Source organism: Solanum dulcamara, chromosome 11 (genome assembly GCF_947179165.1).
Source record: "Solanum dulcamara chromosome 11, daSolDulc1.2, whole genome shotgun sequence".
NCBI classification, from domain to species: domain Eukaryota; kingdom Viridiplantae; phylum Streptophyta; class Magnoliopsida; order Solanales; family Solanaceae; genus Solanum; species Solanum dulcamara.
In genome coordinates this window covers 43,101,787-43,119,846 of record NC_077247.1, presented here as the reverse complement: position 1 = coordinate 43,119,846, position 18,060 = coordinate 43,101,787, and the positions used below count along the sequence as shown (strand labels likewise).

Here is an 18,060-nt window from a genome sequence, read left to right as displayed (position 1 = left end):
CTGGCCCTAAGTTTCCTTTTATTTGTATCAATCCAAACAAATGCACAAGTTGATCCAGCAGCACGCAAAGTGAGCCCATATTGTGTAAAAGCTATAGACAAGCCATTTTGCTCTGAAGTTGTAAAGGTAGCTGATACATGGCAAAAAGCCATTACAGAAGTGTTATCAAAGACAATTATGCAAACAAAATTGGCAGAGCCAATAATGGCTAATTTATTACAAAAATTGTCACCTACGGATGCAAAATTAAAAGCTAACATTAGGACTGGGTGCAAAAAATCATATAATGATGCACTTAAGGCATTGAAAGAGGTACAAGAGTTATTAAAAACAGGTGACAAGACTAAAAGTGCAAACATTAAAATATCATCAGCAATGTCAAGATTGAATGATTGTGAGGATGAATTCAAAAAAGTACAAATGCCAATTGAATTTGCAACTTTTTATCAGGGTAGTAAGAAATTGCTTAGCACTTGCTTGGCTGTTGAAAGGACCAGGCCTGATCTTCTTAGTTAATTCAATAATATCTAACCATTTATTTAAATGGTGAAATGGAGATTTATGTATTGGAAATTTTGTTTGATGAAATCTAATTTCATCACTCCATAAATAAATGCTTTCTTTCAATTTTTAACCTTTATCATAATTAGTTATAATAAAGGTCAAAGATATATCTACCACAATTGGTATGTATCAATCGTGTCGTAATGTACATCTATTTGAGTTATTTTTGACGGGAAGCTCTAAAATCTTGTACTATATATGTAATTCACGATACAAATCTGAATCAATCGACTAATAAAGTTTTGATTAAATCATTGAGTTAATTTCACAATTTCATAGTTATAAATAGTATGTTGGCCCTTCTGTTTGGGATTTTCCTTAAAATAAGTCTCTCGTACGGATTGAGGTAAAACTAACACTTAATACACAAAATTTAATTAAGGGAGTACAATATTGTTAAGAAAATATTATTACCCTGCATGCAGCACGTATAATATATTAATCTAGTACATGAAATGTTATAGAAGTACTCCCTCTATTTCATAAAGGACAAAATTTGAATCATATTTTGTTCTATTATTCTTTTGTTTAACCAGTCTTATAAAGATGATTAAATGTGAAATCATAAATACAAATAGTCCCTTATTAGAGTATAACTTTGTAAGTAGTATAATTTAACTCCTAGAAAATTACAAAACTTCAAAGGGTAAACATGAAATAAAATTTAAATATTTCTCTTGAACTTTGAACAATTCAACTATTTTGAACAAGTTTTAAAAATTCAGTTAATATGGAATAAAGAAAGTATTATAAAACCATGATTTCACAACTATATATGACAATTAATACAAGAAAACATGTTCCTTTTAATTAATTACTCCTATAAAAGCGTTATATCCACATTAGGAAAACTTCCAGGAAGTTGTTCAACTGTTCCAATAGGATTTATTGAGCCCACAAATGAAATGTCATTAGAAATTGATATAAAATGCAATGATGAATTGAAAAGGAAATTTATCAATAAATACGAAACGGAGACGTATCAATGTGAAATTTGACCAAGCTGAATATGGGGAATTTGTCAATTAAATATAGAAGAATATGGGCATCTTTCATTTTCTTTATTTCTCCTTTTACTTGTAAGACTCGTCATTTTGCTACCTACAATTGTTGCAATTCTTTTTAAAAGCCACAAGAGATTTGCCTCAGATCTTTACCTTGTAAATTAATATTGTTACTTGCAAAGGTCAAGACATAATTATAATTAGTATAAGTAGTTGTCCATCCAAAATAAATAAATATAAAAATTGGTTGAATAGTTAATTAAATAAATGTGTATCTTTTTCTAGTTAAATTAATAAATAATGTGTTTTTCCTTGTAATAACTTAAATATTTAGATAAAATTATCACACTTTATCATACCATGATATTAATCAAAACAAACAAAAATCCTGAATTCAAATATGACCGTCATCCATTATTAAAATAAATAAATTATGTAAAGGTATTTTGAAGATATAATTATGTTTTTTAAGACGCTTAAATGGATGTTTGAAGGAATAGGACGAATATTCAAAAAGATAGAGACACATCAAAGATCTAGTAGGTGAGCAACCAACTGAAGATCATGTGCTTCATTTAATTAGTGATAATTTTAGCACTTTTATCCCTATTTTCTGCTGATTTTTAATTTTTATCATCAATAATTTTCTTGTGAGACATAAGTTTTTATTTTTGCATTATAGTTGTAATAGCTGGATTTTTTTTGCCAAGACTCGAACCGTTCTTCTTGTGCGTGTAGGATCGAACTCGATGACTTATAATTTTATATATGAGTTAGGATCAATTCCTAAATATTTGAAGTGTATTAGATGTGTTTTAGGATCATAAGGGATCTCTAACACCAAGCCTAGTCCAAAGAATTCCAATCGACTAAGTTTTAGGATGAGTTTGTATAAGGGTCAACTTCAAACAACTATATCTCTTAGAATATAATGAATTGCGTGGACCATGACCTATCAAATTAAAGGTCTTTGAGTTTTCTTTGCAACGCCACCAAAATTGCATTTTTTGGAATTTGGAGTCAAAAGTTATGACCATTATACTATAGACTATCACTGCATAAAATTTCAAGCCTGGGGCTGCAGTGGCGCAACGCGCCACTATAGCGCCCGAAACTAATCTCTGAAGTTTAGCCCTTGGCGCTTCGCGCCACTATCACGCCTGCAGGTTTTTGGACTCATTTTTCAGATTTTTACGTAATAAGGAAAAGGGGAAAAGGGCAACGTGACAAAAATCTTTGGGAGGAAGCTTTGCAACCATTTTTTTTTAAAAAGCGGTGGAAGAAGTGAAGTTAACGTGTTGAGGAATAATTTAAGAAGAAAAGTAAAAGAGGAAGGTAAATCTTCTGAACTTAGTTTAAAGATTTAAATTTGTAGATTTTATGGTTATAGTATTAGGATTGTAAGTTTAAGAAAATAAGGATAAATAGATAAAGGATTCAGTTAAATTCTTATGATTTGAGCGTTAAATATTTGGACTAAACTTTTGTATTTCGGCATATACCAAAGAAGAGTAGATGGTCAGTAAGGTTAGTTTTGTTTATTATAGTGTCAAAATAATCAATAATGGGGTTGTTTTGCATGATTTGAAACACCGATTAGATATAATTTGATAGATTGAGAGTCAATCATGGAACCTCGAGGGTTGGTTATTTAATGTAGTATGCATTATCCTAAAGAAGAAATTAACAAGAGATCGATATGCTGTGAATTTTAGTGTATCAAAGGAATTCATATGGCTTGCTTGTGGTGACGAGTTTGGTAATTCGACCTGTGAGTAGTAATCTTACCATAATTTATGTTTTATAATTTTCATGATTTATAAAGTGATTGTGTTACCGAATATTTTAAATTTGCATGTGGCAAGTCTTTTACTTGGTATGATACCGAAATAAATATTTGAGATAAACTCGCTTTTATAAGAATATGTTTTATTGATAATTGAGAGATGATTACCGTTATTGAAAGGATTTAACATTTACTTAAAAATAGTATTTTGACATGTGTTTTTCGTTAAAGTTGTATAATGTGGTTTGATAAGATCTTGAATGCCTTGTACTATTTTGGAAATGCTTCTACTGGTTATAAAGAAAAAGTATAAATGGGAGTAGACCTTGATGAATCACGCAGCTAATGATGGGTTTGTGTGACACCCCAGAAATTTTTCCGCAAAGACTCGAACATTTCTTCACGTGTGGGTAGACTCGGGCCAGAGGACTTGTAATTCTACATGTGAGTTAGGATTAATTCCTAAGTATTTGAAGTGTGTTAGATGTGTTTAGGGGTCATAAGGGATCTCTAACACCAAGTCGAGTCCAAAGAACTCCAATTAATTAAGTTTTCGGACGAGTTAGTTTAAGGGTCAACTTCAAACGACCATATCTCCTAGGATATAAATAACTGGGTAGACCACAACCTACCAAATTAAAGGTCTTTGAGTCTTCTTTCCAACTCCACCAAGATTGCAATTTTTGGAGTTCGGAGTCAAAAGTTATGGCCATTTTACTACGAACTAGCACTGCAGGAATATTCAGGCCTGGGCGAAATATAGGCTTGGCGCCCCAGTGGCGCGACGCGCCACTATAGCTCCAGAAAACAGCCTCAGTAGTTTGATCCTTGGCACGACGCGCTACTATTAGGTATGCAGGGTTTTAGGCCTATTTTGGCTTGGCGCTGCAGTGGCGCGACGCGCCACTATAGCGCCAACAAGATATTTGCCCATTTTTCAGATTTTTGAAGAGGGACAAATTGGACTTTTTCCCTAATTACATATACCCTATCCTTGAACGTTTTGGGACTATTTTTCAGCCCCTACTCTCTCTCTAAAATCCCTAGGAGCTTCTCTCTCTCTCTCTTCTTCTTCTTCCCCAAATCCATCTCCAACAAAGGGTGCCTTCAAGAGTTTCAAGGATTCAAGTCTTCCATTGAAGACCTAACATCAAGTTCCTTCAAAGTCTTCAAACAAGGTATGTAAGGCTAACCTAAAATATGAATTGAGTTCTTCCATATGCCCATAGATGTGTTGAATAGGAGTTGTGAAAGAGTTGAACCTTCTAAGAAGGTTTTCTTGAAAGTTTTCCTAAACTATAGAAGGTTTTTAGATACTATTGGTTGATTGATGTTTTTAATGATTTGAGTTACTAAATAGTTATATTTCATATTATTAACTATAAATGTATCTTTGTATATAGATTTATAGGTATTGACGATATTCTTGAGTTGAGTTTTGTTGGAAGTATGGATTCATGTTTCATTCACATGAACCCAAGATGAGATTTCTTTGGTCATAATTTGTCTTGAGTTGAGGTGGATGGTTTTGTGTATATATGTATTGATTGGAATGAAAAGGATGAATTGGATAGTTAAGAATGTCCCTTTGTTTCTATAATGTGAACATAGGACTAAAATGAAGATTTGCGGAGTAGATGTTTGATAATGATGTGATGATAATAGTTGATAATGATGTGATGATAATATTTGATGGTGACGTGAATGACGATGTTTTGATGATGGTGTGAGTGATGATGTGAATAGTGATTATTTAATATGCGTAGAATGATTGATGAAGGGGTATATTGATGAGGATGTTGTGTGATGAAGTGGATTGGAGTCTAATGTGATTTTGTGGTATATGATGTGCATAATTTGAGTTGATCGGACGTCTTAGGAATATTTTAAAAAAATAAATAATCTTTTGAGGAGGAGCTTTAAATAAATTAATTGTGAACCTTTTTGCATAAACTACTTATACACTATTTTGAGTCTAAAGAATTATTAGTTTTATCTTTGATTTAGAAAAGAGTTTAAGTATGAGTTGAGTATCTTTACATTAAAGTATTTATTTTGAGTTTGAGTTGAGGAGTTGAAATTATATTTTGATGTACATAACATTTTCTACATTCATTGAGTCGAGATTGTATAAATTTTTAAAGAGAAGAGTTTGATGATTTGAGATGAGTCGATTTAAAAGAAGGTCCAATGAGACTTGTCATTATGAGTTAATTGAGTTGAAATGAGAACAGAGTTGATGAGGTGGCAATGTTCCACATGAAACTAGCCGTGAGGGCTTGTTTGAGATGATTGAAGGAGTTTTATGAGCATGGAGTCATGGGAGGAGTATCGAGCACCGAATTGAGCAAGAGTACAGTCCATACTCGAGCCCAATACCTATGTTGCCAAACGTAGGGGGGATTGAACCATTAAGTCAGATGCTTCCCCGAGAGATTTGTCCTGACATTATAGGACTTGGTTGGATTGGATCCATGAGGTTCGTCGTTCATGCCCTGGCAAGGTATGAACGGGCGTGGCAACGACGTCGTTTCGTTGTACCTTCACTGGCTCATAAGTGTTGGTTGTCGGTTAAGAGAAACTCCCATTTAGGTCTTGATAGTACTCTGAGTCAGTTGAGTTGAGTGAGTTGCTATATGCTTATGAGTTAGTCCGGTCTACACTATTTCTTGTTAGACTTAGGACACTTGAGTGAGTTGTTACATATTTATTGAGTTGAGTCCTTTGAATTGAATTGTAAAACGTTGCATAATTTAATTTGCATATTTACTGAGTTGAGTCCTTTGAGCTGATTGTTGAGTTGAATGTTGAGTAGATTGTATACGGTTGGATTGGAGTAGATGAATTGTGATTGGAATGAATGGAATGGTATGTGACTAGATTGGATTTGATTATTGAGTTAATTGTTGAGTTGAGTGTATATAATCAGATTGTACATGATTGAAAGGGGTCGAATTGTAAATGATTTGATTGTACTGTATTGTGTATGATTGGATTGGACTGTATGGTATATGATTGATCTTTGTCTAAAAATGTATTATTACTTTAGACTTATGACGCCTTGTTGAGTCTCTCTTATCTTTTCAATTTGAGATATTTGGACCGCTGCTATTCTTCCTTGAGGTATGTTTCATTCTGCCATTTTACATACCAGTACATTCCACGTACTGACGCCATTTGGCCTGCATCGTTTCATGATGCAGAGACAGGTTTGAGAGATCGTCAATAGGAGCATCATTGGGGATCTATTTGCACTCAGCGTGTTGGTGAGTCCTCCCCTACATTCGGAGGACACCGTCTGTGTATTCTTGCATCGAGTTAGCCCTTTTCATTTTGATTTGAGGTAGCCATGAACATGTCATTGACACCAATTAGATAGTAGTGATAGAGGCTTCATAGACTAGATAGTGATGAGTCGATCGAGTTATTCTTGTCAAACTATTTATAATGACAAATATTAGAGTTGAATTTGTTGGCCCATGGCCTTTATTCTTTGAGTTAGACTGAGGTTTGAGTTGCCCACTGAATATTCTCTTTATTCTTTTGTCTTCCGCTGATCGAATGAATGAACGGATGTGTGATCAGGCTATGTGGTTTGCTTGGGAGCCAGAAATGGTTTCTGAGTGCCGGTTACGTCTAGGGTACCCTCCCGGGGCGTGACAGTTTGTTAGAATTGGTGCATCTTGTATATACAGATTACCGATATAGCCCTTGCTAGTGGGAAGGTAAAACTAGCATACCATTATCGATATCCCTCGAGTAAGGATCTACTGATATGAATATTTGACTCCTTCATGAGGGGTCCAGTGTTATTGGTTATTTCTAAAAGAAAGAAAGCCACACTAATTACATGATTCATTCATGAAAATCTCCCAAATATGAGATTTGATATGAAAGTGTTTTCTGATCTTATTACTAGTTGTTTACTTTGATATTGCTTACATGAGACAAATAAGATTGAATATTGTTATCATTTCTGAAAGACCATTTACTTCATCATTTTGATTATCATATTGCATGTTTTCTGACTTGTCGCTCATTAAAATATTTGTGGTTAAGTGTTACTACTCACTGAGCTAGCATCTCACTCCCCGATAAATACTTTTACAGAGAATACAGATGGCATTGGCGAGGATTTCATTACTTAGAGTTAACGAGTAGAAAACCCATAGCAAGCCCCGCACTTGTTCGCGAAGACATCAAGCTTACTTAATTTTTATGTCCTTTTCTTTTAAAACTCTTAGAGTTCGCTCTATTTGTCATTTTCTTTATTAGAGTCATGAGTATTCTTTCGTATTATAGTTATGTGACTAGTTTTCAGACTTCTTTCGTATTTGAAGATGAATTGGCATTATTGTGTGGCAATTAAATTGTCGATGGATATGGTTCTTTAATTTAAAGATTTTGTTGGTTGTGTTGTGAATTTTGGAGACAGAAATTTTTTGGATAGGCTCAAAAACAGGATAAACTCTGTCCGATTTTCAGTAGAATTCTGATAAGACTTGCTTTGGGACTCTCCCCTTTAGTGTCCGGTCACGATCTTAAATTGGGTCCTTGGGAAGAACCCTTGAATGTCTTCAATTGAATATCTCTTGGATTTTCTCAAGTAGAGATTATAGAGTTCAATCTCTTTTCATTCGATTCAATTCTTTTAATTGATAGCTAATTAGTATGTTTAATTTCTCAAGTAGAGATTATAGCAATATATACTATGACTACTAGTATGAACGAACAACAAGGCAACACATTGTCACCTACTAATTTTCTATCCTAATCCACGTCCTACACACCCTCTTATCTAACGTCATGTCCACGATAAACTGAAACTGCATCATGCCCTGCCTAATCACCTCCATCCAATAATTTTCTTTCCTAAAACCATCCATTTGAATATCTTTTGACAAAACTCAGACGACAATTTAGATCCAGCTTAACTGGCATAATTTTGTGTTTTCGACTTTGCGATCCATACGATTTTTCATTTATTAAAGTTGTGACCATAGTGTCGATTATTAATTTGTATTTTATTCGTATGAGTAAGCATTATTGAAAAGGATGAGAATGAAAGATAAAAGACAGTGGACCAAAACAACAAGATGTCAAATAAGGCACATGAACATTAACATCAGTGGAGGAGAAGAGTTTCACATTCTTTCTTTTGTTGAATGAACAATTGATCAATTTACACGACCTATGTCCTTATATCCTTTCAATCTATTTATTCATTGTTTTTACTACCATTGGTTCAATATTATTCCCTCTATTCCATATTAGTTGAATTTTTAGGAGATTTTTCATTTTTCAAAATAATTGAATTGTTCAAAGTTCAAGATGGATGTTTGAAACTTTTTCCATATTTGCCCTTTCATTTATTGAAATTTTATATTTTATAGGAGATAAATCACACTACTTAAAGAGTTATATTTATGATTTTACAAAAAGCAATAGTGGAAAGTATAGTTCAAATTTTGTCTTTGAATGATTTTCTTAATATGTGCATTACCTTAGAAATTCAACTAATATGGAATAAAGTATTCACTACTAAAAAATTACTATTCTCACGGATAATTTAATTAAATTAATAAGAAAATAAAAAACACTAATATTTTCATACAAGAAAAATAAGAAGTTTCTCAATATTTCACTCCATGCATTTTTTCAGTGAGCTGGTTCGATAGAAAATCATGAGTGGAATAATCATGTTCGATCTATAAAATAAATTTCTCACTGATTTGCGGCAGGAAAATTTTTTGTTTCTAATAGTGTTTTTTTATCATAAAGTGTTTATATATACATTATAGAAAAAATAAATATCTCATAGCATTAATCGTTAGAGCAATTGTCGAATTGATAAAATAAAGTATATCTACTCTTGTCACAAAAACTAAGCCTAGGTTATTTCCCACCTTATTTCATGACAAGTTATTTTCCAGCATAATCTAAAATGACATCTTGAACTTTTCAGATATATAATATAATACCCAACTAAGCACTAACAAAAGCAGTCATTTTCATCACAATTGAAGTTCTTAGTCAAATATCTTCAAATGACAACAAATAACACTCCTAGTATTATCTTAATCTTAATATAAAAGACTTCAAGATTAGATGGTTCAAGGTAAAAGGTTTACATAGTCTATGCTTCATCTATCTCCTAGAACTTATCATTTTTTATTTGCTTTATGTTTTCCTTTTAATTTCATGAAATAAATATTTTCCCCTCCTCATCCACCTACCATATACACCGTGCCACCAAAGCTTATAGTGTAATGATATTGATATTCCTCCATTTTAATATAAGTATTATTTTAGCAAAAATCACGTTCATTTAAAAGTTAATAAATACAATATGTGGTTTACTTAATTCCTTTATTTAATAAAATGTCTCTTAAAAATTGAACACTACTAAAAAGATGGAGTATAAGGATATTGTAGAAAGAACATACTAATTTTTAACTTGAATTTCTAATGTGACACTTATTTTGAGATAATTTATTATTATTTTTATCATTAAGATAACACTTATTTTGGACTGAAGGGAGTAAAATATTACTATTCTCTCTGTCACATTTTACGTGACACACTTTCATTTTTAGTCCGTCCCAAATAGAATGCCACTTTACTATAAATAAAATAATTTAACTGAAAATTTTTGTTTTACACTTAATAAAATGATTTTCAATCTCACAAATATCTATGTATAATTTTAGACCATAATTGTTTTTAAAAAAATTTTCTTAAATAATATACCAAGGTGCCCCATAAAATGAGCCGGAGCCCGGAGGGAGTATTATATTTACATAAAACATATGAGTTTGATTCTCATTGTTTTTTATTCTTCCCATTCCCCTTTCCATGGTGAAAAATATATATTCCCTTCGTACATTTTTACTTGTCCACTATACTAAGAAAAAATGTTCAATAATACTTGTTTAATTTATGAAACCAAGAGATAATTTTAACTTTGTTTCTAATTTATCCTTATCCTTAATTAATAGTTACTACCTCCGTCCCATATTAAATGGGCACTTCCAATTTTATACGGTAAGTAAGAAATCATTAATACATTGAAAGACTTTACCATTTTGTCATTTGTTTATATCAATGTCATATACATAGAGTATAGAAATAACAAGTATTGGGAATTATTTACACTCAAAAGGCCATATTAATTGTAGGGGTAAAATAATTTTTTTTAATTAATTCTATCTTGATTTAGTAAGTGATCAAGTAATATGAAACAAACATTTTTAGTAAGATGCCAATTTAATATGGGACGGAGGTAGTATTTCTCTATTACATTTTCCAAGACATTATATATCTTATATTTAAAGGATGATATACTGCCTCCGTCCCATATTAGATGGACATCTTACTAAAAATGTTTGTCTCATATTGCTTGATCATTTACTAAATCAAGATAGAATTAATTTTATTTATTTATTTTACCCCTACAGTTAATATGGCCTTTTGAATATAAACAATTCTCAATACTAGTTATTTCTATATTCTATATATATTGTATTGATATAAATAAAGGGCAAAATGATAAAATCTTCAAGTGTCCATCTAATATAGGACGAAGATAGTAATAAAATTATTCTTCTATTTATAGTTCTTTTAAAATTATGTAAAATTAATAATGAATAAATATTGCTGGACGGAGAAAGTAATAAGAAAATGAAAATGAAAAAGAAATACTCATAGAAGATCCATGTGAACATTTTACTGCAATTTTCAATAATTGTATACCGCAAGAAATTGAACTCTCTAAATTTCAGCGTTCTGCAACTCAAAAAGTTATCAATCATTCAATGGCCAAGTCCCAAAAAAGGAAATGTCTTTGATTACGGATTCGGCGGAACTTAGAGTTGAATCACTGTAGTTTTGATTATGAAATCGATAAAATTCAATAATTTTAGTTTATTTTTTTGTAATTTTTAAATTTCAGTAAGCAAATAAATTGTAATTCAAAATTTATAAATTAAAATTTCTGACTTTGACTCCTGATGAGGTAAGGGATTCATTAAACTAAAGCAGTCAGCATTTTCAGGCAGACATTCTATAAAATGGTCCCAAAGTTTACCCTTTTAAAACTAATAATTTTTTGATGATATATATATTTTTCTTCTCTTATTTGCCCTTTATAATTTTGCAATATTTATAGAAAGAATGACTAGTTGAGGCATAATTGAACTTTGAAGAGGACCCCGCATGGAACAATGCAGCTCATGTGCTCTCTCAGCTTCAAAACAAGCTGTTTTTTTGTCTCATACTTTGAGGAATCACATCTATGCCTTTTTATTTTTAATGAACCTAATATATGTTTTTTATCCATAACTCCAAATTTTCCAACCACATTTTTAACTTACACATCCCTTGTTTACCTTTTTTCAGATCAAGTGTGTTCATCCTTTCCATGGAAATTATATCTTATTACACTAAAGAAGTTGCTTATCATAAAGGTTATTATTATCTCTCCTTTTAAAAAATATATATATTTAGTAAATCGATGTATCATAATATTTCTTCCGTCCCATTTTAATTATTATGGCATTTTTCGAAAGTCAATTTGACTAATTTTTAAAGTTAAATTATATTATTTTAACTCAATATTATAAAGAAAAAAAATTAGATATTCAAAAACTATATAAAAAGTATTATAAGTTACATTTTTTTCATATCAATATGATAAAAAAATTTATCTTAAAATGTTAGTTAAAGTTCATAGCAAAAAAGAAATCATGATAACTAAAATGGAATGGAAGAAAAAAAATCATGACAATTAAAATGGAACGGTGGGATTAGTTTTTTGAAAGTGGACATTTAAGGTAGAATAAAATTAGTCTAATTCTACATTTGATTCGATATCATTACAAGAGAGGCACCGAATTCTTAGTTAAGCTTATAAGTTTTAACTGACGTGTGCTTTTACAAGTTGATTAAAATAATTTATAAGTACTACCATTTTAAAAAAAAATTATTTATATGTTTGATAATAAAATAGCAAAAAGTTAAAAGTTGGTCGCATTCATAAGAGTATTATGATTTTTCAGTTTATAAACACTTTTAATTTATTAAATAGTTTACTAATTTATTCGTTATATCTTTTATAATGTCCAAATTAAATATACTAACTTTTATTTATGTCTTCTTTCTATTGCTTTCATTTATTAGTTATGTAAAAATACTTTTAAATTTATATTTTCTTTAATTATTTTAAAGGCATGTAAGTCATTTTAATATAAAAAAGTGTTTATCAACACCTTTTACTAATGGTATATTATTAGTTTTACCACTTTTATAAAAAACAACAATATCTTATCTAACTGTTTATTTATAAAATTAGTGTCATCACCTAAAAATGTTCTTTGACCTTTACTTTTATCCGCTAAATAATACTCCCCTTCATTTTTATCAACCAAATTATACTCTCTTTATTTTAATTTACTTATCTTATTTTTATTTGACACAAAATTTAAGAAAATATAAAAAAATTATGAATTTTGTGATTTTAAATTAAAAATATATTAAATATATTAAAATATTTTTTAATCTTATAATTTTAAATATGTCATAAAAATGAAGGAGTTGATAAAAAAGAAAAAACGTTTCTTTTTTAAACTGATCGAAAACAAAGTAGGACGGAGAAATTGAAATGACGGGAGTAGCTAATTTGAGGGGGCCAATCTTTTCCTCTTTTTTTCTTTCTAACGAAGCATGTTGGTGTCGTGTTGTTTGGGGAAAAAAGAAGTGATTTTTACACAAGGACTGTAACTGCTAGTGCCTAGTAGAAGTTAACATAGTTATTGGAAAACCAGCCCATTGATTCTTGTCTTCATTTCTGTGGCTTTTATCAACCACTCCTAATCTTCTTTCTCTCTCTCTCTCTCTGTTTATCTTGTAAAGTTTAAGAAAGAATGTCACTGCACCATTTGTTCACAATCCAAAATCATCTTTTTTTATTCCTATGGCTTCTCTTCAAGAATTGCTAGCTGATGAAGGTTTCGAAAATACTAAAAAAACACCTGCAAGAACTCATAGAAAAGTCAAGTTCAAAGGCAGAGAAGACTCGAACAATATTGCTCTGCCTATCTACATTTGTCATGGCAGAAGATCATCCTTGGATTTCTCCAAGAACAAATCCCGAAATACTACTTCTTCAGTTCATTCTTCACAAAAATCCAACGTTAAGTCCACTCATACTCATGTTGAAGGCAATATTCCAAGAAGAGATGAACCTGCTATTGATGAAATTGCTATTAGAGCTGTCATTTCTATACTTAGTGGCTTTGTAGGACAATATTCGAGGGATAAAGATTTTCGCGAAGCTATTAAGGAGAAATGTTATGATTGTTTTTCGATAAAGAAGAATCGTTCGGATGATGGAATTTTTGCTGATATAGAATTAGCTATTGAGAGTATAGAGAGATTAGTTGATAGTATTGATGATACTAAAAGGGAAATTAAAGTTAAGTCATTGCAATACTCTATTAGGCTATTGACAATTGTGGCATCTTTGAATTCCAATAACTCTGGAAATGCCTCAACTTGTGGAATTCCCAATTCCAATCTCTCTGCTTGTGCACAGCTCTACTTATCTATCGTCTACAAGCTTGAAAAAAATGATAGAATTGCAGCTAGGCATCTGCTTCAGGTGTTTGTTGATTCGCCATATCTTGCTCGGACACACTTGCTTCCTGAGCTTTGGGAGCATTTGTTTCTTCCTCACCTTCTTCATCTCAAGATTTGGCATACACAAGAACTGGAAGTTTTATCGAGTTCGAATTATGCTGGCAAGGAGAAGCAGATGAAAGGCTTAAACAAGCTTTATAATGACCACATAGATATTGGTACAACAAAGTTTGCTCTTTACTATAAACAATGGCTCAAGGTTGGTGCCCAAGCCCCTTCTGTTCCTTCTGTGCCTTTGCCTTCTAAAGTAGGATATTCGACTTCAAGAAGACGCTCTATGGATTCTCTCACTTCCAATTCCACCGTCAAGAACAACTCACTGTAAGTTTGCATATTTTGAACTACAACTCATGGTAGAACTATTTTTTTTTTGTACTACGCTTCCTAGGATAGTTTTGAGCTTGAATTGTTTTGGTTATCCTGAAGATATCGTGCTGTTTTTGGCTCAACTACGGAGAGGAAATCTATGGATGCTGCAAGAAATGGAATTTGGGACTATGAAGAGGAGGAAGAAAAAGAGAAGATTTCAGCCATTGGAGATGACTTTAAGCAAGCCAATTATACTCCAGTGAGTGAACTTAGAATCCTTTATATATTACCTTTTGTTGATTCTTGAAAGTGTATACGATGAGGATTCTATGTAAATTCTTGACTTTGACAGGAAAAAACAATGGTTCATCGAAGATCATCGAGTCAAAATAACAGAACCCCAAAACATGATCAATGGGATCATACTCATAAAAATTCAGACCGCTTCCCGTTTTTCAGTTGTCAAAGTGAGCCTGTGGAGTGCTTGAGAGAAGGAAACAGTAAGATTGGCAGTGTTTCCATCAGAAAGGATGAAAAAGTCATTCTTTCTGTTTCAAATGATCTAAGTAGAGCTATCTTCGTGATTTGCTCCTCACATAGCTTAAGTGAATGTGAACTGGCCATCCGTTTGGTGGCAAAATCTTGGCTTGATTCTCATGGAGATCCCGAGACTGTAAAAAGATTGTCTACAACTCCAGTGATCAAAGGAATAATGAATGTTTTGTTTGCATCCGAAGATGATGAGATCTTGGAACTAGCCATCTCAATCTTAGCAGAACTAGTCACTAGGAAAGAGACGAATGGGCAAATCATTCTGAATTCAGATTCACAGCTTGATATCTTCTTGAGACTATTGAGAAGTAGCAGCCTGTTTCTTAAGGCCGCAATTCTGCTTTACCTAGTGAGGCCAAAGGCCAAACAGATGATATCAATTGAGTGGATTCCTTTAGTACTTCGAGTTTTGGAATTCGCAGATCAGTTGCAGACGTTATTCACAGTTCAACGTAGTCCTCAAGAGGCAGCATATTACTTGCTTGATCAACTTTTTACTGGTTTTGATGAAGACAAGAATTTTGAAAATTGTAGGCTAGTCATTTCGCTAGGGGGATTGAGCTTGTTGCTCAGAAGAGCTGAAACAGGAGATGTCTCAGAAAAGAGTAAAGTGGCTTCTGTCATGTACTATTGTGTTCAATCTGATGGAAGCTGCAGGCATTACCTGGCCAAGAACTTGAATAAAGATTGTCTTCTCCCCCTTTTATTGCTTCAGAACGAGCAAAACGCTCGAGGACATGTTTTTGCATTTCTCACGGAGCTTCTCTGCATCGATAAGTAAGAATTTCTTGTTTAGCTCTCTTATGCAATCTTCTTCTTTTTCTTGCATCTAAATGAACAAGTAATTTTGCATGAAACAACAGGCAAATTCAAAGAATAGAATTCTTAAGCGGACTGCTAAGTGGATGGGGAATGGTGAACACCTTGCACATTTTGCTGCTCTATCTCCAAAGAGCTCAACGAGAAGAACGCCCCATTATCTCTACCATATTGTTACAGCTTGATCTTTTGGTAAGTCCGTTTTCATTATAGTCTTTTTCGATTCAGAGAATAACTCGGAAGAGGAAAAGAGAAAATCCTCGCATTCACAAAAAGAAATCCTCATTTAGCTGCAGTCATGCTGCAGGGAGATCCGAACGAGTGCAGTGTGTATAGAGAAGAAGTAATAGAAGAAATAATAAAAGCCTTGGATTGTCAAGTATTCAATGAAAAAGTCCAAGTACAATCAGCCAGAGCTCTACTTATACTAGGGAGTTGTTTTTCCTATGCTGGAGAACCAGTAGTGGAGCAATGTCTGTTAAAAGAAGCAGGCTATGAAAAAAACGCTGGGGATTCATATCTTGGCAAAAACTTCATCCTTAACAGTTACACAAACCTGGTAAATTCCCCTTCTCATGACCCTTTTTTTCCTGTTGAACTTCAACCAGAACTCGAATTCACCTACTCCTTCACCTAAGTTTCAGAATGAAGAGGAGGAGGCTACAAGAAATTGGCAAAGGAAAACAGCAATAGTGTTGCTTAACAGTGGAAACAAGAGGCTGTTATCTGGTCTTGTTGATTCAATAGCCAATGGAATTCCCTGTTTAGGAAGAGCAAGCCTAGTTACTGTCACCTGGATGAGCAATTTTTTCTGTTTCATTGAGGATAAAGGAGTTCAGTCTTTAGTAAATTCGGAGCTGATCCCCGAGCTGATGAAGTTATTGAAGTGCAATAATGCTATAGAGGAAAGAGTTCTTGCTTCACTTTCATTACTCAAACTGGCAAACAGTTCAGGTATGGGATTTTGCAAGCTTATACTTTAGCTTAGCCTTGATAAAACTGTATGCTCTACCATTAGAGAAAAGTTAAATTGTTACTTACATAATACCTAATCAAACTAATCACAAAAACATCGCACATTTTGAACTTTTTTCACAAGTTTTGGTCTATTATTTTTTTCAGATTATTTGGCGAAATTGTCTCCATTGGATAAAGAGCTCATAAGTGATCTGCATAAACTCTCAGAAGTAACATGGACATCAAAGGAGCTTATTTCAATTATTTCAAGCAGCTCAAGGCATCAGCAGCTTAATGTACCTTAACAATTTGTTTTTTCTTCATTACCTTAGTCATTCTACCTTGTACATGTCCATGAAGCTAAGCACAGGATGTCTATATATTAGCCCTTCTTGGAGATAATTTTAGTAATAAGTGAGGCTATTTCTCAACCCCGGTACACCATCTTCTTCTTCTTCTTTCTTGAGGAATTCATAACTTCAGTCGATTGCAAAGTGAGTTTTGCCAAAGACTATGGACACAGATAATGCCTCTAATTGTTCAATATACAATAGCAGCAATTACTATGTCTGAATAACATTTGTTGCTAAACTTGAAAACAACATTGTAAAGTGAGAATTTCAAGATTATATGGGGAGAAAACATTGAACTCTGTTCCTTGAGAGTCTTTAGCACAGTTCAGTTTGTTTTTCTTGTTCAAAATTTTAATAAAGAGCATAGATCAGTAAGAACTGAATCCATGAAACTAAAAGTAAATAAGTATATTGAACTGGCTTCGATACAAAACATATGATTCAAGGCTCAGTCTTATCAAATACTCCCTCCATTTCATATTAAGTGAATTTGTGAGGCAATGCACACATGTTAAGAAAAACATTCAAAAACATAATTTGAACCATACTTTTCACTATTGCCCTTTATAAAATCATAAATACAACTTGCAAGTAGTGTGATTTATCTCCTAAAAAATATAAAACTTCAATAAATGAAAGGGCAAATATGGAAAAAGTCTCAAATATCTATCTTGAATTTTGAACAATTCAATTATTTTGAACAATGAAAAATCCCTCAAAAATTCACTTAATATGGAATGAAGGGAGTATCAATTTGATCTTCTTTACATCCTTTCATAGAAATATCCTTCTATTTTGGCAAAAGTGGGATGAGCTACTACTATGCTGTAAATATCTTCTGTCAATATTTATGCTGTAAATTTTCTGTATTATAATTATGTATCCTCTGAATTAGTTCCAAATTGTTCGAAATCTCATTTAATAGTTAAATACGCACGAGAACCATACGCGTGTACAGCCTTTCTAATCTCCATTTTAGAATTTGAAGATGCTACTATAAAAGGCCAACCACTGGGTGGTC

The 18,060-nt window shown here is 32.4% G+C and overlaps 1 protein-coding gene across 2 annotated transcripts; it reads left to right on the top strand.

Annotated features, from left to right (window-relative positions):
* The first annotated feature begins 13,073 nt into the window (after positions 1-13,073).
* LOC129873223 (putative E3 ubiquitin-protein ligase LIN) lies at positions 13,074-17,348 on the top strand. Of its 2 annotated transcripts, none has more exons than XM_055948270.1 (7): positions 13,074-14,370; positions 14,476-14,617; positions 14,711-15,687; positions 15,774-15,921; positions 16,037-16,288; positions 16,368-16,683; positions 16,852-17,348. In XM_055948270.1, exons 1-7 carry the CDS (start codon positions 13,325-13,327, stop codon positions 16,989-16,991), a joined length of 3,021 nt encoding a protein of 1,006 aa, XP_055804245.1. In that variant the 5' UTR covers positions 13,074-13,324; the 3' UTR covers positions 16,992-17,348. The 2 variants fall into 2 exon arrangements, with proteins under 2 accessions (XP_055804245.1, XP_055804246.1); XM_055948271.1 differs by having other exon boundaries at positions 13,078-14,370; positions 16,374-16,683; positions 16,852-17,347.
* Positions 17,349-18,060: the final 712 nt, after the last annotated feature.

Excerpts from the sequence above, each read along its gene's own strand:
- LOC129873223 (XM_055948270.1), top strand. The coding sequence starts at position 13,325 with ATGGCTTCTCTTCAAGAATTGCTAGCTGATGAAGGTTTCGAAAATACT. Across the intron at positions 14,618-14,710 it reads AGCAAGCCAATTATACTCCA|GAAAAAACAATGGTTCATCG; the intron begins GTGAGTGAACTT and ends TGACTTTGACAG. Across the intron at positions 15,688-15,773 it reads GAGCTTCTCTGCATCGATAA|GCAAATTCAAAGAATAGAAT; the intron begins GTAAGAATTTCT and ends ATGAAACAACAG.